The sequence below is a fragment of the Crotalus tigris genome, unplaced genomic scaffold (assembly GCF_016545835.1).
Source record: "Crotalus tigris isolate CLP2741 ecotype Arizona unplaced genomic scaffold, ASM1654583v1 scf7180000019007.31208882:3723066, whole genome shotgun sequence".
NCBI lineage: Eukaryota > Metazoa > Chordata > Lepidosauria > Squamata > Viperidae > Crotalus > Crotalus tigris.
Window position 1 is genome coordinate 3285856 of NW_024097321.1, and position 25244 is coordinate 3311099.

Sequence of the window (25244 nt, forward strand, 5' to 3'; positions counted from 1 at the left end):
TAAAAAAAAAAAAAAAAGTGCGGGAACTCACACACACGTCATACAATTTGCTTTGCCTACCCTACAAGGTTCCATCCCAAAAAGGTGCCGGAACTCTGTTCTGGGCATTCTATGACAGGGCTTTTCAACCTTTTCACCCATTGTACCACTTTTAAGACATGGCAACATCCGAGTATCGCCAGTCGCCTAGCAAGGTATTAAAAACTTGATGACACCCCCCCCAAAAAGGAAAAAAAGTGATGAAGTACAGGTAGTCCTCGACTTACAATAGTTCGGTTAGTGACTGTTCGAAGTTACAATGGCACTGAAAAAAATGCCCCCCAAGCCACAGCTGAGCAAGACTCCTGCCTGCCCATCCAGAGGTTTTCATTGTTGTGAGCATTTCTTTTGAGGATTGGCAGCGGGGGTGGGGTGGGGGGTGTTTGATTTTTATTCCCCCCGTCAGCAGATTTTGGTCACTTGACATGATCCTGGGACACTGTGACCGTCATAAATATGAATCAGTTGCCAAGCATCTGAATGTAAATCACAAGACCCTGAAGATGCTGCAACATTCCAGCTGATTGGTGCTTCTGGGCTCAGCAGAGGTATCAGGATCAGTGCTGCTTTCCAACTGATTGGTGCTTCTTCTGGGCTCAGCATAAGCGCCAGGATCAGCGCTGAGCTCCAGCTGGAGCTTGGCGCTGATCCTGGTGCTTCCACTGAGCCCTGACAGCCCTGAAGAAGCACCTATCAGCTGGAAAGTAGCATTGATCATGGAGCTTCTGCTGAGCCCTGACAGCCCGGCAGCTCCAGCCATCTCTCGCTCAGGCTTGTGTGGTGCTGCCATCGGTTCAGCTCATTCCCCCCCCCCACTACCACTTTTCTAGGATGGTCGCGTATCACCTGCCAGGTTCCAATGTACCACAGGTGGTACCTGTACCACTGGTTGAAAAGCTCTGTTCTATGAGAAAAAAAGCCCTGCCTCTAGCAATTTAAGGTACTTTGTACTATCTTGCTCTGCTAAACTTTGTTTCACAAATCAGCTACAAAGTATCATACATATGAAATCAAGAATCTTGTAGACTTTTGTCATCAACTGCATCTGCACTTGCTTTTTGTCAAGAAAAAAGATGACTCTCAAAAAGTGGTTCATTAATTCAGACTGTTGAACTCTGTAACTTTTTTTAAAAATATATTTTATTAGATTTTGATATGGGTAGGGAAAAGGTGGGGTTGGGGCAGGTACAGGGAAATCGGGATAAAGGGGATAGGGTGTGGATAGCTACAGTAAATATGTGATTCAGCGAACAAGCTGTTGTCCGGGTCTTCATATTGAGTATTATTGTTTATATAATACTAGACATTTATAAGAGTAAATCGGTATAGTTACAACTGACTTTTGGTAAAACAGTAATATTCCTTTAAATAATTAACATAGTTATAGCATAGCAACTATTTCCAATCATCAAGCTTAATACTTAATATAATAAAGCTCTAAAATCTCTTCTTATTCTAACGTGTTTCAACCCACTGATAAAATTTTCTCCAGGTTTTATAGAAGATTGAATCCTCTTTCTCCTTCATCTCTAATGTTAATCTGTCCATTTCTGCACAATCTAGGATTTTCAAAATTATAATCTGGTCTGATGGTAGGTTTTCATTTTTTCAAAACTGGGCGAATACTATTCTTGCAGCTGTCAATACATGTAATATTAAATAATCATTTTCTTTGCCGTAGTTAGGTCTTAATATACCTAACAGGAACAGTTCTGGTTTAAATTCTATCTGGATTTTCATCATCTTTTCTAACCATCTGTGAATCGTAGACCAATATTTTTTTGCAATAGAACACGTCCACCAGGCATGATAATAAGTACCCGGTTTTTGCTTACATTTCCAACACGTATCCGATAAATTCTTAAACATTTTCGCTAAGCGAACTGGTGTCATATGCCATCTATAAAACATTTTATATAAGTTTTCTTTGTATGTTACTGCTTTAGTAAGTTTGATATTTTTATCCCACAGTTTTTGCCAGTCTTCTAATTCTATAGAATATCCAAAGTTCTTCACCCATACTATCATTGTCTCTTTTACTTGTTCTTCTTCCATCTTCCAATTTAATAAGTATTTATAAAGCTTCTTAATCATCTGTTTTAAAAGTATTTTACCAAATGGGAACTCTGTAACTTTTAAAGATCTCTGTTCAGATCTGGAAAAACTAAAAAAAAGTTGTTTTTTTAAAAATAAAATTGGATTTATTAAATTGGATTTGAGGAGGGAACCTTACAATTTAACTTGGACAAAGGAGAGACATTAATATTTAATATCCTTTGACACACGTTGTGGAGATTTGATCATATAGCAATGCTTTGGGATTTTTCAAATTGTCTCTTGATATTTCATGAATGAAATATTTTGGGGCATTCTAGACTTCTGCGTATTTAGACAAGATTTTGGTTTCTTTCTAGACATAGAGCATAGGAATTGGCCTTAAGGAACAGAACTAAGAGCTACTACCAATGCAATAGTCAGTTAAAGGGAGCCTGAGACAAGAATATATGTGTAAATGTCTTGGGTCCCTCTCTAGTTCATACAGAGATAAAGGAGGGGGGGAAAGCACATTTAGTCATGTAAGATTCTGTTACTATTACTTTATAGTAAAAGTAGTACTGACTTATGTGGTATTGCTTGCATCATAGCATACTAGATCAAAGCAAAAAAATGTACTGGCAAGGATCCAAAGATGAGAGACCCCACAAAATACATATTTATTAATTATACTGTAATTGAACACATTGTCAGGATATTTATATAAATTGCATACTTTTTGTCTATACACATCAAAGGCCACAAAGAAGCAAATCGTATTACAACTTAGCATGTTACACAAATAGATTTATACATCACAAATGTTATGCAAATAGTACCAAACCACAATATCCTATTCATTATGTAATTAGGTTCAGTGCAGGAAACCCCTACATTGATAAATCATGTAATATATTACAATAGTCATTTGTGATCAGGTGGACAAGAGTTACCTGAGGAATGTGACTGGTTGGACCTTTTCACACAGCACATAATTATTTTATTATTTGTTAAATTTGTTTGCCGCCTATTTTCCTATGGGGCTACAATTCAGCTAACTGAAATACATGATGACCGCCACTAACCTGGATGGTGTTGTTTTGTAAAAGATAGTTCAAACAAATAATAAATTTGAAGCACCTCGTTGGGGGCAATATTCCTTCAAATACCAATTACAGGAGGGAGTTGTGTTTGCACCTCCCTCTGGGATACCCAGAGGCATCTGACCGGCCACCCTAAGAACACAAAATACCGACCTAAATTGGGCTAGCAATAATTCAGCAGTGTTCCTAACTTTAAAGTCCGTTCATCTGCACCATCCTTTTAATTAACAGAAGCGAGATGCGCCTTCGGCAGAGGACACCGCTCTCTGGGGCAATGGCCTTCCCCCTACAGAGCTGAGCCTCTCTTTAAGCCTGTGGCTCGCTCCCTTATACACATTTCTCGCCCCCTGTCAAGACAGGCATCAATTAGCCCAGGGGTAGGCAACCTTGGCTCTTTTATGACTCGTGGACTTCAACTCCCAGAATTCCTGAGCCAGCTTGGCTGGCTCAGGAATTCTGGGAGTTGAAGTCCACGAGTCATAAAAGAGCCAAGGTTGCCTACCCTGAATTAGCCCTTCCCAGCCGAGGCAACCGGGGAGATTTTCCTTCTAACCCGGACTAATACCGATGGGTAATAGAATGTCTGCCGGGAGAAAAAAAAAAAACAACCCCAAGCTCAGACAGCACCAATGACCCCTCATTTCAACCCTGAACTAAAAAAGAAAGAAAAAAAAGGGGGGGGGTGTTTCTCCTTTATTGGGACCCTCTTTCCTCCTGAGAAAAATAGGCGCCAGCCAATCAAAGCCTCGCCCAGGCGAGGGAGCCCGAGAGCCCATTCGCAAAGAAGCGCGAGCAAGCACCGCCCCTCCCCTGATTGAGCCACCTGCTCCCCGCTACCGTCATCCTCGCGCCTCGCCTCACATGACTACGAGCACGTGACAGGCGCCAGTCGGGTCTGTCAGCTGAACAGCGTTGCGCGGAGGGAGGGAGGGAGTCACATGACTCTTCCGCCAGGGCGCTTTCTCGCTTTCTGCTCGCTCATGTTAGCCGAGTAACCTTCGCGGAGCTTTCCCTCGGCCTGCCATGGGACGCGCCGCGTTCGCCGCAGCGTGCGGGGCTGGTGCGCTCCGGCTCTGCTGGCTGCCTTCCCTCTTCTTGCTTCTCCTCCCGGGCCAGAAGGGAGACCGCACCACCACCGTAGCGGCCCAAGACGCCTTCAATTACCAGGATCTATGCCAGTAAGTGCCAGTCCTCCTGCAACGCCGCTCTTCGCTAGGGACAGCTGCAACTCCGCAGGACTTTTGAGGAGGGACGGTTTGCGAAGGAATTGTCCCGGACTGTGGCCGGATTCCCTAGTAGTTTCCTCTTTGGCAAGCAAAGCAGACATGTTGAACCCTAAATACACATTTGCACGACTTCCTTAAGAGTGCTTTCGCATTTAGATTTCCAAGTGCTTTTCTGCGCTTCCTCTAATTTACCCCATAGTTAAAGAGGAACTGCGATTTAAAAAGTGACCTTTGCCGTTACCAAACAACGTTGGCCTTTCAGATAACCAGCATCATCTTGTTCAATTTGGTTTCCCGAAAAGCTTGCTGCATGTCATTTGCTATTATATACTAGTTTGGAGGCAGCAATTTTACTTTCACTGAGGGGTAACAGCTACAATTTGTTTAAATTGTGCTGTCTCCTAAACTTTTTTTACATAAAATTCTTAAGCTTAAGAAAAAGTTCTGGAACATGTTTGCGTAGGATTTCTCTTATTAAACGCTATTGTAGAATGCTATTAATTGCTTTGTTCAGATTTCCTCTGTAAGTGTACTAAAACTATGTAAACATTGTTTTGTGGCTAGAGATCAGAGGTGTTGAACAGTCTTTAAATATAGGAGCTATTGTGAACCTAAACAGCAAGAAAAACCTGTTTCTTTCCGTCGATAGGCAACAGAAAAGAGATTTTGGTGAAAGAAAATAACTTTCACATATGAGAATGAACTGGCTTTAAAAACTTCCTGCAGAAACCTCTTGGATTGCAGATAAATGACTCCCAGTTAAATATGTTATGCAAAATGTTCAGTTATGGTTGGTTTAACCAATTTAATACAGCTGGGTTTTTACAACATGCTAAACAATGTTATAACCATAAAAATAATTCATATAATTCAGCATGTTATGTGAACCAGGCATATATGTAACATAACAGATATGTTAAGGTGAAAGATTATCTGAAGTTGCTCTATACTACAGTACACCAGAATTTGGCTATATAGCTTAAATAGTTGTTTAAAATGATGAACAATTCTTCAGAGGGATAGACTGGAAATTTTCTAAACTTTTCCTGATGACCCTAAGAATACATGCACTCTCCACAATCTTTTTCTGGAAGGCATCATTTCAGACTCTGGTTAGTTTAGGATATAGCTAGTTTACATGCTGCATACTATGGTAGTACATTCACCAAAGACATAACCGTAGTTTTGGTATCACCTCTGCTATTTTGGTATGCTATAAAAGCTTGAAGAATAAGTAATATTAAATCTCTGCCTCCTCAGTAGTATAGTCTAAGGCAGTATCAAAGAAATCATACCAATATATAGAAGAACAATGTCAGCAAACAAAGAAGTGTAGCAATTTGCCGGCTCTCTTTTCTTTTTAACTGAGACAGTTAATGGCAATAGTTTAATTCTTTTAAATGGTATCTCCTCTGTATATCTTCTATTCCTTCTTGCTTTATTACAGAATTTTTAAGCTCAGTTGTGATTGTAAGTCAAGGACTACCTATATTGGCATTTGATCTGTGTCAAGATTTTTAAAAAGTTTTAAAATTGTGGGTGAGGACACTAGTCGTTTCAAAACTGCTATATGTACCGTAGTAGGTTTAGTCAGTTTGGCTATTGTTGAGAGTTGTAATTCAGCAAAAGAAAGGTTATTAATTCTCAATTCTACATTCTCATCTGTCTCAAATGTAATATATTATGGGACACATTATTATTGCCTGTAGTTAAAAAGCCATTATATTTACACCAATAACCAATTTTCCCATCATTCTATGCACCTGCTTCTAAGCAAGGCAGTATTTAAAATGTAAATTTCAACACATATTTGATTGTCAAATTTTATTTTTTTGAAACATCAGGCTGTGTGACAAAATGTTTGAAATGTCAGGCTGTGTAACAAAATGTTGATAAACGACAAATTTAAGTATTAGATTTGATTAAGCATGGCTTAATTGACTGAATAAACAATGAATCTGCATACGGCCAACATTTTGGTGCAATGGTTAAGATACAAGGCTAAAAACTGGGAGAATCTGTATTCTAGTCCTGTCTTAGGGCACAAAGCTAGGCATGTTGTCTCAGCTCTAGGAAGAAGGCCATGGCAAACCAGTTCTAAAAAATTTGCCTAGTCCCTGACTAAGGACTAGTCAGGACTAGAAAATTGCCAGGAGCCAAGATTGACTTGGAGGCACCAAAAACATGCCATCACTTTTATTTACAAATCATACTGAGTGAACCTTCATAATGCCCAAATCCACAAACAAGTAAGCCATATTTTAGCTTGGTTGTGTTTATCCAGTATTGTTATCACGGAAGACTTATTTGTGCTCAGAGGAAGTAAGTTATCTCACTTTCAAATCAACTACTTATATATTGTCAGCTGACTATCTCTTCAGTTGTGCTTGAATGTCCCATAATACTATTGATGCCTCAATAATAGACTGGCTGCTATTTAGCTTAGTTACCTTGGAAGACTACATAATAACTGAAAATTAGTTAATACATGTGATGATGTTTTCAAGATAGTTATTTTGACTTTAAAATTGTTAATTTTATATTCTCTGTTTATATAACATTAATCTAGGGGGTAATCAGTCTTCCTGATATTATTATCCCCCAAAATAGCAAAATGAATTTGTGCAATCTTCTATCATTAATCCATTGATTGGATTAGGCAAGAAATATACCATTTTTAAAAAATTAGATTTCATCTGAAAAATTCATTACAGTAGTGGTATAACTTGTTTGGGGTTGGTGAAAACATGCTATTGAAGTGTGATTTGAAAACTTCAGGTGCTGTTTTCATGCAGTATGCTAAGCCTGATTCAGACCAACTTCATAATGGCTTATATATGAATTTGGTCATTGTATAATAATCATCAAGGTTCATTTGCCAAAGTGAATGCTTGGTTTCTTTCACAAACTTGGAAAACATCTCTTTGTTCTGAGCTGGAAAGGAAGTAAAATATCTTTATAGTTTTGATAATTTTTTAAAGTGCTTTTAGTATCTTGTAAACATTGCATAGTAAGCTCAAGGAAAGCTTTCTGAGATTAGAACTACAGAACAGACCGGGGCTGTGCATACTCTGAAAAGGCATTTCAAGCTCAAGAGAGGAGTCACAGACAAGCAGTATGAGATCAGTGATTAAAACCTACCCTTGGAAGATACAAGAGTTTTCTATTGTCACTTCTTCTCATCCAAACATAGAACAAATTTATAGCAACCTGACACTTTAACAAATACGTTTTTGTAGGTAACACAATTATAAAAACTTGCTAATTGAATATATTTTTCTAATAGAGTTAAATATGTTTATTTTTTTTTTTGTTAGAGTGCAGTGGAAGCCCTGCAAATAAATAAGTAAATAGTAATACTTTATAGGTAGTCCTGGACTTGTGATCAGTCATTTAATGACCGTTTGAATTTACAACAGTGTGGAAAGGGAGGTTTTATAGTCTGTAAAGCACTTTCAGTCATTGTAAAACGTCATGCCACTCCTACCCACCCCCAGTCATGTGATGATGGTCTGAGTGCTTGGCAACCTGTTCACACTTAAGACCGTTTGCCAAGCCCCCCCCCCAACTTATTTGATCACCATTTACAAACTTCTCTGGCTTCCCTAGAAAGTCAGTGGGGAAGTTGGCATGGAAAATTGAAAGCTTCCACCATCTGCCAAAGGATTTCACCTATGTTCAGTGCCTGGGAATATATGGAAATCCTTTGTTGGGCTGCAGAAACAAAGAACAGGGAGGAAAGGGAACTCCTTTGCTGGGCTGAAGAAACAAAGCGTGGATTGCAAAGATCTGAGCTTCGTTTCTCCAGCCCAGTGCAGGAGTTCCCTTTCATGCATGGAGGGGAGGGGAACTCCTGTGATGGGATGGACAAATAAAATCATTCAGAAGATCCAAGCTCCGATCCTGCACCTCACCGCAGGTCTTCCGTTCTGCACACACAGGAGAGCTGTCTGCCCTCCTTTGGCAGGCAGCTCTTTTATTCCATCTATTTAAGGATTGCAAATGAAAGAGTGGAGATGGCAGTCGTTAAGCAAAGTGGTCATGTAGGCATCTCATGTAACAAATGCTTTACTCAACAACAAAGATTCTAATCTCAATTTTGGTCATAAGTCGACTATCTGTAAAAAAAAGCCCCATGTGTCTGACCAAATCCTTAATTTTTATGGATAGGATGACCTTGTCATGTTATAAAATTGAATTGAATTAGAGGATAATCTCAGTGAGAACAAAAAGACCACATTTTGTAATATTAAATAATTCTTTCTTTGTGTACTTTAAGACATCCTGGTTGACTGACAGTCACATGACTGGGAACAAAGGTCAGAAAAACTTTAAGTACAGTATAGTTCACAGCAGTTAGCTCCAATGTTTGAATCACTTTTTGTGGTTGTGATTCATCTAGTTAGCTGTCTAGGCCTATAGCTGAATCATTTAAAATGTTTTTCTCTTTACAGGGGCTTCCTATGGAAAAAATGGTGCCCATATTATTCAAGGACCAAAGATTTATTTACAGATATTATGGAAAGTTTATGCCTAACCACCTACCAGATAAACATTAGGGAAATATTTTTTGAGAAGAATGTTAGCATTTCAAAAAATGTATGCTAGTGAAAAAACATTCTTTAATTGGTACCTGTTTTTATGAAGGTAGTAAGGGGATAGCTCTTTTTTGTCAAGCACTTAGAACATAATTGGTGATTAATTAGAAATCAGGTAGAGATTTGAGGGGTAATAATAATAATATTGGTGCTCTCTGAGCTTGCTTGTTTTCTTGGAGATGTTTCATTACCCAAACTAAGTAACCTCATTAGTGCTAATAAGGAGTGCTGTTTGCTGTCAGTTTATATTCTAGTGGCTTGCCCTGTCAGTGTTGGTGAGGGTGGTCTTAGAGATTCTGTGATTGGGCTGTTTTCTGTTGGCTTCTTTGGTAGTTTCTTGATTGGGATATTGTTTACTTGATTGTTGGTCTGATGTTAACCTTGGAGTTAATCTATGCTGATCTGGGTGCTGATTGCTGGTGGAGGGGTGCTTGGGTCTTTTGTTCCTTTTTGGGCTGGGTGATAGTCTCTTTTGCATAGTCTATATAGGTGTTGTTAATGTCTATGGCAGTGGTGGTGAACCTATGGCACGGGTGCCAGAGGCGGCACTCAGAGTCCTCTCTGTGAGCACCTGCGCCATCGCCCCAGTCCTAGGCCTTCAGCTGGGTTTTGTAAAACCTTTTCACTTAAGGCCTCCACTGCTGTGTGCAAAAAAAAAAAAAAAAAGGTTCAATCAGTCAATTTCAACTTCTCACGGGAAAAAAAAGATCTTGCAAAGTTGGAATTGATTGATTGAACTTTTTAGTCCCACCCAGTCTGCCGTTACCACCGCAGCCACGCCCACCCAATGGGCCACACCCACCCAATTGGCTACACCCAGCCAATGGGCCACACCCAGCCAATGGACCACACCCCCCAATGGGCCATACCCACCCGGCACCCGAGGATGTATAAGTGGGTTTTGGGTTGCAGTTTGGCCACTCGGTCTCTAAAAGGTTCGCCATCACTGGTCTATGGTATGCGTCTATTGATGGCTCATTTGTCAGAGTGCCAGGCTTTTAGAAATTCCTTGACATTTTTGGACTTGGCTTGGTCTAAGATGGTCACATTTTCCCAACTGAAACTATAGTTAAATCTGTCTATATGTGGTGAAAGTAAAGAATTTTCGTCATGTCTTCTGACCGCTGGTTGGTGTTCATGGATTTATACAATTTAAGTATTTATTATGCAGTTTATCTAGTTCAAGTGCTATAACTGCTCCCAATCCTATCACTCAATTTGGAGGAATTAACTGTGATTCCTAGATTACTAACTTTTTTTAAAAAAAGAAGCTGAATTATTTATGCAAATTCAAGAATCTTTTAAAATGTCTTCTGGTAAAACAATGGAAATTGCTGTCAATTCTATGAAATTAGTTTTGTATGACTATAGCAGTGATGGTGAACCTTTTAGAGACTGAGTGCCAAAACTGCAACCCAAAACCCACTTATGCATCCTCGGGTGCCGGGTGGGTATGGCCCATTGGGGGGTGTGGTCCATTGGGTGGGCATGTCTGCCGTGGTAACAGCAGACTGGGTTGGACTAAAAAGTTCAATCAGTCATTCCAACTTTGGAAGAACTTTTTTTTTCAGGAGAAGTTGAAATTGACTGATTGAACCTTTTTTTTTTTTTTTTTGCACATGGCTGCGGAGGCCTAAAACGAAAAGGTTTTATAAAACCCAGCTGAAGGCCTAGGACTGGGGCGATGGTGCACGTGACCACAGAAAGGTCTCTGAGTGCCGCCTCTGGCACCCGTGCCATAGGTTCGCCACCATTGGACTATAGAATCAAAATATTTTGCTTTGTATATATGACACCTCAAAATGTTTAATGGGTTGATTATAACATTTCCCGTGGTCACTTAGGTTTTGGAATTTGGTTTGGTTTTGTCCTAAGAAGTGTCTCATTTGGGTTTATAACAATGGGATTAGTAATTTGACTCCTGATGAATTGTTGTGTGAAATGTTTTATGTTTTTAACTATCTTTTCAATATTAGAATCTTCAAGGTATCAAGTGCAATGGCTTTGGAGGAGTTAGTTTCATAACATAATTTTCCAGACTCCTCTTTTTGTTTTTATTATTAGGATGATTATGAATATTAAAATTATATTAATACTTTTTAAATGTACATATACTTTATGTTAATTAAAACATTAACAGACTATATAAGCACAGTATTAACAATGAGCAGGTCAGTGTGGATGAAAAAGTTGCTGAGTTGAAGATATGTTTGACAACAGTACTCTATGTTGAAACAGTTATTTGTGGAGTTTGTTTAAAACATAGCAATCGTCATTTCTCTCCTTTTTTTCAGTTACACATGGGAAGCTGTTGATCCTGATAAAGTGCATTATAAAATAAATCCTTGTGGTCATGCGGGAGATTGTGGGGAATCCAGTGCCATTTGTGCCCGTGATCTAAATCAAAATGTATTTTTCTCAGTAGGTAAGTCTAAAAGTTTGTCTGCTCCATGGATTAAAAATGCCAAATGTCATCTGTTCAGCTATTTTATAAATATTAATGCTGAAGGCTTGTTGTTTTAAACCAGTTTAAAATTTATATAAAAGGGATCTATATAAATATATTTCACATTTTCTTTTGGGTTAAATGGAATGACATGAAATGCTCTAAAATAAGAAATAGTAAACAAAGAAATGAAAGGCATGATACAAGAAAAAAAAAGGAAAGGACTACAGGTCCTTATGAGCACAATTGGATTGAAATTTCGGTTGTTGAATGAAATGGTTGTTAAGCGAGACATCTATGTGACCACTTCACTCAATTAACACAACCTGGCACTCCAGTGTGCAGTTGTTAAGTGATATCCCACGTTGTGAAGTAGACAAAGTAAATCAGCTGCCTACCTTGTAGAAGGAGGTTTTGAGAGTGAAAAGGCTGCCTGCTGGAGAATTTGAGCTCCTTTTCGAATTGAAACCTTCCAGGCAGGTGACTCTTTGAGAGTAGAAAGGCTGTGTGCCAGAGGGTTTGAACTCTGTATGGAGCTGAAATCCATCTAGTAGGCAGCTTTTCCAGCCAGCCTGCAGAGTTGATAGGGAGTCCTCTTGGCAGCTGGCAGCAGCTTTCAGTCTTCTCTTGGTGGCTCAACAGTGAGACACTGCTGAAGTGGGCACAGCAGTGTTTGCATTTTGTGCATTGCATGAGAAAAGCATATCTTCCTTCCCCTGTCCTTACCACTTTTTACAGAGGGATAATTGAGAATATCTTGTCATATTACATTACTGTCTGATTTGGAAGATTACTGCCTCAGACAAGAAGGAGTGCAGAGAGTGGTGAGGATGGCAGAAAAAAATATTGATAGTTCACTCTATCCTTGACATAGCGTATAAGTGATGCTTGAGCAAGGACCACAGGATTATTTGGGATGCTACACATCCTCTTCACAACCTGTTTTCCTTGTTACCTGGGAGGAGGCTTTGTGGTATCCAAAGCAGAACATCCAGATTCAGCTTTGTTCCATATAACATCAACTTTGTGAACTATCAAGTTTCCTCTTTCTGCTATGTATTCCAAATGGACAGTGATTAATATTTATATGTATATATATGTATGAATGTTTATATGTGTGTGTGTGTGTGTGTGTGTATGTGTGTTATGTGTGTGTATGGGTAGATACTTGCTTTTGAGGCAACAGAATTTCATTTTTAATGTGAGCCAATGTGCTCATAGTAAAAAAATGACAATAAATATGAGCTTATCTTATTCCTTGCTGGCTTTCCCATTGACTTTCTGGGGACGCTGGCAAAGAAGATTGCAAATGGTGATCATATGAACATGGGGAATGGGAAACTGCTTATAAGTGCAAATTGATTGCCAAATACCCTGATCTCAATCACATGATCAAAGGAGGTCTATAGTGTTTTGTGATGTGCTGTATACGAGGTAAAGCTTTCTTTCTGAGGCCGTTAATTTGAACCATCATTAACCAAACAGTCGTAAGTTGAGGACTACCTGTACATTTAGTTTATACCAGCATCATTAGTAATACCTCCATTTTGTTTTGTCCTTGCCAACTGTCCTTGCTTCATTGATAAATGCTTTAAACAACGAAAGTGTCATGATACACCCTCGCAAAATTTCCACAAAACATTTTGTTACTCAAGTCTATTCACTTTACAGTCGTACCTCGGCATTTGACTGCTTCAAAATTTGTTGAATTCGGTATTTGATGCAATTTTGAAGTAGAAACCTTGTTCCAGCACTCATCTTTCTCCCAGTTGTCAACATGCAATGAAAATTATGTTGATGTCGACTGCTTCATGACTCACTGTTTCTTCTGGGTGAAATAGTGGGTCACATGGTTTTCTCAGTACCCATAGGTTTTAGTATTCGGCTCATCTTTCAGAATGAATTAACAACAGGGACCGAGGTACCATTGTAGTATGCACTTTCTCTTTAAAACAACAAACATACAATTAATTTTCTTCCTTCAATTCATACATTTCCCAGTGACTTGATGAAAAGAAAAAGTCTGGTCCTGTCTGATATAAAAACGTATTTGTACTTACTGACTGTGGCTCATTGTCATGTCTTACACCCTTTCAAGTCAAAATTCTGCCAAACACCTTCACTTCACAAGCACACTTAATAAGCTAATTACCTTGACTTTTTTCATTGACTCTTGCTAACTTTCCCTTTGTATAGGGGATACAAGATATTCTTGTAGAGTATATACATTTTTTCTCTGTTACGTTGTCATATCTGCAGCTTAAAAATTTCTCACATCCTCAAGACATTTATGACTTTTTTTTGCAACTATTTCGTCTTGGATTTGTTGCAAATGTAATATTTGACATTTTGCTATTGTTTCTAATGTTTCTAAAATTTAAAACTGCAGTGCTATCATCATCACAATTCATTTGCATCATATTTATTTCAATTAAGTTTCATTCTACTGGAGACTTCATCTTCACTCACTTTCAGAATAATATGTTACTTCAGTAACATATTTGTATTCTCTCTACTTTATTAATCTTTGCAATTGTTTGTTGCATTCAATTGCTTCCTGTGCATCTATTCTTTCTATCTATATACATCCTCATTTTTTGCAACAGTAATTTTCATATACACATTATTCCAGAAACACCCTTTTCTATTCTGCTCATTATTGTTCCATATTTCTGTAGAACTCAGTAATTTGTTTTTGTTCCAAGCATCTAACTATCTTCATTGTTTTATAACTTTTCATACATAGCTTGTATATTCCCTTTGTATAATCCTTTATTTTCCCTCTAATTGTTTCACTTCTCCAATATCCAATCTTGCCCAGGATTGACTCTTGATAGTGCCAAATAATGGCCTTTTTTGCATTCAGAACTGTTCCAGTTTTTTTTAGTTTTTCTTAGTACTGTATGTCTCTAGATTTGCACTTATTCCTTTCCCATGTGAACGTATGAATAGACTTGTGCCTAAACCTTATGTTCCAGACAATTTTTTTTCAATCCAAATACCTGTCACTATTTTTATTCACTGAGTTGCTCACCCATTCAGTTTTTATAAACTATGAACTCTCTTGTCTCTCATCCATTCACGTCAGCTAATGGAATAATTTTTCCCCTGGAATCTAATACATTTAGAATTTGCATAATCTGTTCCAGGACTCATATTTGGTCCTTCCCTTTTCATTCCCCTGAAGATATTGATGCATCCAGTTATTCTAATTCACAAAATGAAACCTTTTCATTCAAACCTATTACAGGTAGTCCTCAACTTTCAGCCACAATTGACCCCAAACATTGCAACCGTCATAAATATGAACCAGTTGATTCATGACCATGGGGATACTGCAATGGTTGTAAGTCTGAAAAATGGTCACAAATCACTTTTTTTCAGTGCTGTTGTAACTTTGAATGGTCAGTAAATGAACTGTTGTTAGTCGAGAACTACCTGTATATCATATCCCTTTCTCTTAATTTGATAGGCATACAATAATTCTTTTTTTCTTTTAATTCATTTATGGATTCATGGTCTTTGCTACTGACTCTCCTTATATTTCAAATTGCTTTTTTGTGTGCCATGATCATCACTTTATGAGACAATAAATAATTGAGGTGTGCAGCCCATCATGACTTAGGTAAATTGAGATTTTCAAATAGTACGTTTTAATAAGTTGGGGAAAGTTGCTTATCATAGTAGTACTTGTACCATATACAGCATTCTCTCTTAATGATAAGAACCGCACTGATTGGATTGGTTTGGCCCATACATCACAAGTAGAATCAAAGCCCATTTTTTACCCTAAGCTCTTGTGTTTTGTTATGTGCAAATTATGATATATAGTTTAGAAATTACCTTGTGAGCTAGCACCCTATGGCTTTTATCATATCAACTTGGAAGTATGTAGAGTGCACTTTTTGACAGATGATCAAAATGAAACCTGAACTATCTTAGTAGGCTCTACTTCTCCATGACTCCAGGTATAGTCCACAATATTGTTATGTCAAATATATTTGGAGAGTTCCAGATTAAGAAAAGTTGTGTTAAAATTAAACGTTTCTCTCATTTATACATGTTTGGATTCCTTGTGTACAATGTAATAAATCTCCGAGGTCAGTTTCTGTGTTTGCCAGGAAGAAATAATTTCTTTACAGTATATTTAATTGGACTCAGACAGGATCAGGCAGGATATGTAAATAGTCTGTCCAAGGCTTTGTATGATTCTGCTATGGTCTTGATCACTTCTTCTATTAGAGAACCTTATTTGAATTAGCAAGATTTTCTGCTAATACCTCAATCCCCATGATCTGGTTAACCCAGGGGTTTGGGTAAGTTATTTCTCTTTCCTCCTCAGAATTAGCAGGAGAAAGTGATATAGTATGACTTAGACTGCTTAATAGATTAATAGATCCTAATCACCACCGTAAGCTCATTAAGTGGATTTCTGCCATTCATTCTTTAAAATGATTATGTTGGTGCCAAGTAAAGTCATGATGATGCTGATGCTGATGCTGATGCTGATTATTATTATTATTATTATTATTATTATTATTATTATTATTATTATTATTATTATTATTATCGATCATCGCACAGTCAGCCAGATGTTCAGACTGGATTTGGCATTTTGTCTACCTATCGAGTCCTTACCCAGGACCTGGGATAGGCAGATGTGGATGTTTGATGGTATTACAGGTATCGTCGCAGGATGGAAGCAGTTCCTAATAAGGCCGCCTTTTGCAATTGACTAATAGCGAATTTGTCAATGCCAATGGTGTTCAAGTGGTGCTCCAGTTGTTTTGGGATTGCACCCAAGGCGCCTATGACTATTGGTACTACCCTTGCTTGCTTTTGCCACAGTCTTTCTATTTCTATTTGTAGGTCTTTGTATTTTGTTATCTTCTCCAGTTCTTTCTCTTCTATTCTGCTATCTCCAGGCACTGCCACGTCCACTATCCAGACTTTTTTGTCTTTCTTATCGACAATTGTTAAGTCTGGGGTGTTATGTTGCAGGTGCTTGTCTGTTTGAATTCTGAAGTCCCAGAGCAGTTTAATTTTATCATTTTCTATGACTTTCTCTATTTTATGATTCCACCAGTTTTTGCTTACAGGCAAATGATATTTTTTGCAGATCTTCCAATGCACCATTGTTGCTACTTTGTCATGCCGCTGCTTGTAATCAGTTTGTTGTTGTTGTTATTATTATTATGGTGCCCTGAGTCATTGTTGACTCCTGGCCTTTAGCTTGGTAAGGTTTTTTGGAGGTGATTTCCCATTGCCTCCTTTCTAGGACTGAGAGAGTGTGACTGACCCAAGGCAGTCTCCTGGTTTCTAGCCTAGTGCCTTAACCACTACAGCACATTGGATCACTAATTATGAATAAGAATAACTAAAACTCAGAATAAAACAATTAGGTTTGTGTGAAAGAATGCCAGCAGGACAAGGAGAAGGAATGCTTTATAATAAAATTATGTATAAATACTTGAATGAAAGACATAAACTCAAAATCACATTTTAATTCAGCCAAGTAAAAGTATAATGGGTTACTCTTCATCTGAATCCCATAGGTTTTTTTTTTTTTTTTTTTTTTTTTAATGAGCTGGATAACTGTCTGAAAAGAGCTTGGAATTTGAAACTGGATCTCTATAGGAATGACCAGCACATTTTCTGACTTAGGTTACACAGTATAATCTGTTCTTGTGTGAAGTTATTCCAGGATGAGCCTACTAAATGGAGAGGCTATTCCTAAAAACTAGTTCAATAATATGTTAACTGAATTGGGCTTTTGAGAAAAAGCAGGGGTAGAGCTGTTCAGCTTGATACTTTTAGTCTGTATGGAATGCTACTCTACCAGGGATAGTCTGAACCTTTCCCTAAATTGGTGTAATGAAATAGTATATTAAGGTGTGGCAAACTAGTTAAAGATAGATCTGCCCTAACTGCCCACAGATTTCCATTCCTCATTATATGATTGTCATTCTGTATGGGAGTATTTGTTTTATTTGATTATAAAATGAGAATCTACGTTTATATTGTCTCTTGTGCTTATCTTAATTGCTTCAACATCTCTTACGAACATATGTTAAACTTTACAAAAGAAAAAAGCTAACACACTCCTTATCTGGCACTCAAATGTTTGAAGCTCCAACTTTGCTAATTTTACAGAATCTAAAATAAAACTCAACAGGATTTTTCATCAACCCAAAGTGAAAAGACTCTGACTTCTTAACATTTTCCTTCTTAAACTTAAGTCAAATATTCATGAACTCAACAAGCTTTCCTAATTAACAGATAAGCTACTAATATCAATTTATTCTAAAAACGCCCTGGCCTATGAGATGCAGTTTTGCTAATTTTTTTAATATGCATGTTGAAATGTCATTTTAAAATGAATTTATTTATTTCCCTTAGATTAATACCACACCTAGACCACCTAAGTGTCTTGTCAGGTCTGATAAGAGGGGTGTGTTCCAGATCCCATATATATTTTAAGGTGCTATCTTATGGGACCCTGGAACTGTATATTTTCTTGTTGTCTTCTGGAACACCATAGAACACCATACCACCTGATATTAAGTTGACCACAAACTGTGCTGGCTTTTCAAGAAAACTGTTAAGACCTGGCTATTTTCCTGGCATGGGGTTGGGAATTTAGCTGAGCCTAGGTATGCTGGTTGCTGATTTCCTTGGTTGCTGCAACACATTGTTTGTTCTCATCTTTAATTTTTATTTTACCAGTGGTACAGTTTTAGATTTTCTTATCTGTCCAGAGTCACGTTTGTGAGATGGGCAGCTGGTCCCCAAAGATTTCAGTATCTTTATTTGCATTCTGGGAGTTGTACGGCGGCTGAATGGCTGCATTGAAGCCATTGTATTTAGGAGGTGAAGAAAAATAACCTGAAAACCTGGGTCCATACCATCATCACCACTGCAAGCCCATCCTTGAATGTGAAGTAACTGCTGAAACTAGAAAGTAGAAAGCAAGCAGGAATTGGTGTGGTAATAATACCTGTGAGCAGCCTGTGGCAGAAACAATGTGAGCAGCATTATTAATTGTGTAAACATTATCTTGCCAAATGTATCCTCTCAGCCCAGTCTGTATAGCTGATAAATAATAGGCTCAGAAAAGAAAGACTTCACTAAGACTTAGTACAAGCCCCCTGTCCATCCAGCCCAATCAGTGTTTTAAAAAATTAAAAAATATTCTAAAGCATTCCAAAAGTTTATCTGATAAGCATGATGAATTTCTTGTCAAGGCTGTAATTACAATAATTGTGCACTCTTGCTCCATTTCTGAGATTTGGCATTTATTTCTGTATTGGCAAAGATTTCTGTATATAAGGCTGGCTCCCTCTCTAAATATGCCAAAAAGATGTTGTCTAAAGGTTGGTGCTTATCTGTCAAAGAGACAGCTACTGAAATATTATTGGAAAAATGTGTATTTTGTCTCTCTCAGTGACTTTAAAATTGCTGATTTCAGGGAATCATTTCCTCATGATTTTCTGCAAAGCTTTTGGCGATCTTCTTAGACAAATAATACCAGATGTTGATATAATCTCATATCAGCTTCAGGCACATTCAGATAGAGATGCAGAACACCTTTAATATATGAAATCTTAAAACGATGTGAGAAAAAAAATCTATATTGAAATATATGCAATACTAGTATTGGGCTTTTTTCAGCTGAAACTAGAGACAAATTGTTGATAAATAAGTTTACTGCAAAAACGAAGAATGGAACAAAGAATTATTCCAGTAACTGCTAATGTAAAATGCCATCCCTATTTATAGCATAAGCAAGATCATGTGCCTCTTTTTTCCACCTGCACCGGTGTAGTTGTCTGGAGGTCTCATATTTTGTGACAAGAGAAATGATTACCAGATGCCTTTATTGTAACAGACTGGACTGGTCTAAGGATGCTTCTAACCTTACCAGAATTGAGCCTTATGATACACCTTCCCTCTCTCTTTCCTCCTTTCTCCCCCATTTAAGGAAGAACTTGATGCTTCTCCACCCTTTTTCATGTCTATATCAATATATAGAGCAGTGGTTCTCAACCTGTGGGTCGGGACCCCATTTGGGGTCGAACGACCATTTCACGGGGGTCGCCAAACAACGCAGTCCGCCATATTTTTTCCCCCTTTTCCTTAGCTGTGCTACTCCCTTTTATTCTATTGGATTTTGAAAGCCAATAGAATAGACTCTCTTGAATAGAGTCTAATTCTATTGGCTTTCAAAAGCCAATAGGAATTGTCCAGGCTGTCTCTGCCCTGCTGAGCCCGCCAAAAGTCCCATTCTGCAAACGGTGCTGCACCAGTTGCGTAGTCCTCGACTTACGACCGGTTGGGTAGTCCTCGACGTACGACTGGTTGGAGGTCGCGGCATTAAAAAGGTTGAGAACCACTGATATAGAGACACATATTTAAGTTGCATTGAACTATTTGCCAGCTATAAGGGAAAAAAGCTCTATTGTTCACATTCAAAGATGCTGCTGTAAGCATGCCCTTAGTTTTGATCAACTTTCATACACTTTAAAAATTGAGTCCCTAGATATCTTAATCAAAGAAATTAAAAGTAGGTTACTGAGAAATTAAAACAAGTTTTTATGTTCTTTATGCAAATCTATTAACAAATCAAAAAACAATTTATAATAAATATGTTATTCATGCTCAAAACATAGTAACTGCAGTTTGCATCATGTTCTCTTTTATGTGAGAACTAAGATTGACCTGTATTTGCATCCATGTATATATCTGAATTGGCTTGCTCCAACATGCCTCACATTGTAACTTTTTCTCTTTGGAAAAACATCTTGAAATATCAGAAATCTTGAAGATATGTGAGGAGAATTTCTATACTGAAATATATGCAATACTACAGGTAGTCTTTGACTTATGACCAATAACTGTTTGAAGTTATGACCCACCCGAAAAAGGAGTGTTTGAATTTGAAGTTTGGTTGGGCTCCCTCCATGGTCATGTCTGAAATTTGGATGCATTTATTGACATTTGCAACACCACATTTTGCAGTGGTTTTGTTGAAAACCATTCTGGATTTCTGGATTTCAGCAAAAACGGCTCTAGCGAACCATTGGTTTGCTTAATGATTGCCATATTCGCTTAACAAGACCACAAAAAATGATAAAATTGGGTCTTTCACCTGACCAACTCATCTTGCAACCATCACAATATAGGACCTTAATCAGCAGCCTCCATTATGGTTGTACGTCAAGGACAATCTGTAGCGTTAGACTTTTCTCAGCTGAAACTAGAAGTAGAAATCTTCATGGATAACTTGTTGATAAGTAAGTATATTGCAAGAGCAAAGAATGCAACTAAGTATCATTCTACCAACTGCTAAATATAAAACACCATCCATATTTATAGCATAAACAAGATCATATTCTTGTGCCTCTTTTTCCCACTTGCACAGGTGCAGTTGTCTGGATGTGTCATAATTTTGAACAGGATAAATGATTGCCAGATGTCTTTTTATTGTAACAGACTATGCTGCTCTGAGGCTGTTTACTTCTAACTTGTCAGAACACGGCCTTAAACCAGCCCTCTCTATTTCCTTCTTTCCTCCATCCCTTATTTAAGGGAAAAAAATAATGTTTCTCCTTTCCCTTTTCCTTGGATGTGCAACAATTGAAGGATATGTTGCTCTTTTACTGTCCAGGGGAACTTTGAAATAATTTGTATCCTTATTGAAACAGCAAAGACCTGAATTTCAGATTTTCACATTTTGCTTTTCACTGAGATAATAAAGATAGATGGTTGAATAAATGTATGTATTCACAAATATTCATATGTGGGATGGGTGGCATATAGATTTAATTACTTAATTAAACACACGTGCATTTAAGCTGCATTGAACTACAGATCGTCCTCCACTTATGACTACAATGGGTCCCAGAATCTTCGTCATTGAGCAAGACACCACATGACTTCTTCGCTCAATGACAGCAATCCTGGCACTCCCAGCTTGATTGTTAAGTGACTACATACGTTGTTAAGCAGAGGGTCTGGACCTTCTATCACATCTCCCTGCCCCCCTAGGGAGTATGATCACAAAAACAAAGGCAGTCAGTAGCATCTTTGCCAAGTTTGAGGTTTGTTCTTTCAGTGTGCCGAGGGATTTCTTTGGGAAGGCTCAGAACACTGGCACTGGCTAGCTTTTCACTTCTCTTCCCTTGCGGGAGACAAAACATAGCAAAGGCCATCATTCTGAGTGATGTTTGGAGGGAGAAATGCTAGTATCCTTTTGGGATAGTATATTAATATGTATAAGTAGATTTATGGGAAAATCTGACAAATGAGTTGGTAGGATGGGATTTAAAATTATAGTTCTTGAGTACTCAGATGATTTTCCTAAATAGATTATATGCCATCCATGACAGTCTGTCCCTAACTGTTCTTTAGGTCTTCCAGTTGTGCACCCTTCATAATTGAGTCCATTCACCTTGCTGCTGACTTTCTCCTCTTCTTTTTCCTTCCACCTTTCCCAACATTAGAGCCTTTTCTAGAGAACTAAATCTTCACATATTACAGTCAGAGTAGGATAATTTGAGCCGGACCATTTGTGCCTTGAGTGGATTGATTTGTTTAATGGTATGGTTTTTTTTTTTTTTTTGCTGCCTATATTATTCACAAGAGTCTTTTTCAAAACTAGTGTTCAAAAGGGTCTATACTCTTTCTATTCTGCTTCTCTGCAGTCCCTTCCAATATCACACTTTTTATTTCTGAATTTGAAGAGGGGGCTATTCTAGGTGAATTTAACCTGAGAATAAGCTCAATTGAAACTTGGTCATCATGATTTAAAGTGGACCTACACAAGATTGTACTGTAGTTCTTTGAGGGCCACTTTCTTGGCAAGTGTCCTTGGCCTATGTTTATTTGTGTTTCAGATGTTTCTTTGGACTGTGATAAAAAGCTGACAATCACATTGCTTTGCCACCCTGCTTAGAACATCTGTTTATTTATCTATGTAAGGTTTTGGACCCATATCATTTGTTTGATTGATGTCCCTTATTTTGGTTCATGGCAAATATTTATTGATTTCTGCTATAATTCTACATCTTTTTTTAATATAGTTACTTGAATTGACAGTATCAGTTGTGGTTTTATCAAGGTATATGTAAAATTTATTTGGCTATGTTATAGGCCCAAGGGAAAGTTTAGAAATTCTATCAAGAGCTCGTTAATGTTATTTACTTCTATATTTTGATAACTATTCACATATACTGGGCATACTTTTCTTGCCTAGATTTATGCTTGGTGGTATATGGTATTCATAGTCTGTTTGATTTTCCACGGACTTCTCTTCTATGCTCTGTTGGTGAGATTTTTGTGGGTTTTAATCTGTAACTCATATAATTGGAAATCACCTTTTGAGATTAATGTATGCTCTTTTTGTTTTAGGGGAATCCTCACAGATAAGAAGGTCTAATTTACTCTTGGAATTCAACACTACACAAATTTGTTCTAAGGAAAGTAAACACACATGGCAAAGTAACATCAATTTCTATTGTGGGAAGACTTTGGTTAGTATGTTATTGCTGAAATATTTATTTCTAAATAGGCAATAATTATTTTTAATTATTAAGTACTGATAAGCTATCCCAGTCACAACAGAAGAATTATGTTTGTCCAAGAATGTATCGGCATGTTCCAGCTTTGCAAATTGCTTATCTGTTTTCCCAAATGAAAGAGAAATATCAAATTGGTCAAATTACATAAAACTAGCACTTGTTAAAAATTGATAAAGAAATCTGCCACTTGACTTACATGCTTGATATCAAGTAAAATAAACATACTTTATTTTAGGCATTTCATTATATTTCTGTTTTCAGTTAAGTTTCTCTACCAGCATCTTAAAATAATTATTTATTTATATATTTATTAAATTTGTATACCACCCATCTGATAGAGAGACTCTGGATGGCTTACAAAACAGTACGGTGTTATTAAAGATAAAAATTTAATTTTGTAGTGTCTAGGTTCTGAAATGTTAATTTTGTTTTATTCTCCCAGTTATTTTAATTCATGGATGAATTTTCTCACTCTAGAGTTGATATATATCTGGGTAAAAGTAGTTTCTTGCTTGGAAATGTAAATGTAGAATTTATTTTAAACTTGTTTGCTATTAGGTTTTACAAATATAAATTGATCGGTACTGTGCATCCCCCTTTTTTTTAATCAGGGTTCCCCAGAATTTGTGACTTCATTTGAGTGTGTTCATTACTTTGAATGGAGAACATTCCTCGCATGCAAGAAGAACTTATTTACATCAGTTGAAGAGGTAACACAAGTTCTGTTTGAACATAAACTAAAAGATGGGGTGGAGAAAGAGAGTGATTTTGCAAGATGCATGCACACGCTGCTCCATTTACATGTGTCTGCCGCTCACGCAATTGGAGTGCACTTGCTGGACTATTGCTTGCGGAAGAGGGGGTGCGCAAGCGCACGCTTGCCTGCCACTTCTTCAGCCTGGTTCCGAAAGGCTCAAGGCCTAGTAGTGGACCATGGCTCGGGGGTTGGGAACCCCTGTCTTAGAAAATTGCTGGGCAAGCAGGCAATCAATTATATGGCAGGAGTAAAATAACAACAGCCCAGATACGACTATAGCAGCTCCTTTTTAACAATTTACCATGTGTGTATCAAACAATAGCCATAGGAAGTTATGGATTCTGATGGCCCTTCCAGAATACTAGAGGTTTGATTAGACTCTGGTTTTGATCTGCTCAAGTTGTGAGAAATAGTAACTTTCAGTGAGTGCACATTCTCATCAGTACCACAAGATGGAAGCATAATATCTTTATTCGTTCTGCATGTTGAAAAATGGGACCAGGTTAAAGTGCTTCTCTTTGAAACATAGAATGACCCTATATTGTGTATGATCTTACTTGTAAGATACTTACGTTTTAAATTTCTAGGTGCCTTGCTACATATTTGATAAAAATCTGAAGAAGCGTGATTTAAATCCATTGATTAAGACTTCTGGTGGATACTTGATAGACGACTCAGATGATGATTCACAGTTATACATCAACATCTGTAGAAACATAGGTATGAAACTCAACTAAATAATGGGTAATTTTCTCTAATCTCCATAAAGCAAGACATTTTCTACATCTAAAGTTTTACTATGCTTCCGTTTAGGATGAAAGACATAAATTATTAGTGCTTTTATTTGAGCCATGTTGCCAGATTCCTCAGTGTTTCCCAGTTCTCCATTTTATTTAATACTTCTGTTTTATTCAACATTCAGCTATTTATTTACCATTAATATTTATGAGACTTTCCAATTTTTAAAAATATTCTGTATATTTCCTTTTGTATTTTCCCCATAACTTTTTTTCTAAATATTAGATAATGTGTATGCCTATTTATCTTGGATATTTTGATTGTTGAATAATCCATAGTTCAGTATATCTTATTGGTGCTACCTTATTCCATTTTAGTTATCAGTAATAGTGAGATCTTCCTTAAATATGTGGGAAAAAATGTCTGAACTCAAGATTTTCTCAAACTGTTGTTTGCAAGGTTATTAGACTGTCTTATGGAAGTATCAGGCAATAGTTTAAATATAATTTTGTGGGAAAATCATAACTTCAGTTATATAAAATATTTAAGAACATATATTAAAGTTGGTTTATAGCTTCCTTTGAAAATACCATTTTTATGACTAAAATATGACTTTGGTGCATTGTTAATTCTTAAAAGTTGTGAAAATCACTTTGAGGCATTAAAAATGAGTGCAATCTTGCATAATACTGCATGTAAAGACTTGATAAACATATTTGCCTTA

At 37.4% G+C, this 25244-nt stretch overlaps 1 protein-coding gene across 1 annotated transcript in view; it reads left to right on the forward strand.

The window, feature by feature from the left end:
• Positions 1–4084: 4084 nt before the first annotated feature.
• IGF2R (insulin like growth factor 2 receptor) overlaps positions 4085–25244 on the forward strand; it is an 83679-nt gene continuing 62519 nt past the window's right edge. The window contains exons 1-5 of the mRNA XM_039358248.1: positions 4085–4354; positions 11295–11425; positions 22856–22977; positions 23637–23735; positions 24370–24502. Of these exons, the coding sequence (XP_039214182.1) occupies positions 4200–4354; positions 11295–11425; positions 22856–22977; positions 23637–23735; positions 24370–24502 (640 nt within the window). The 5' untranslated portion in view covers positions 4085–4199. The remainder of the gene's footprint in view (positions 4355–11294; positions 11426–22855; positions 22978–23636; positions 23736–24369; positions 24503–25244) is intronic.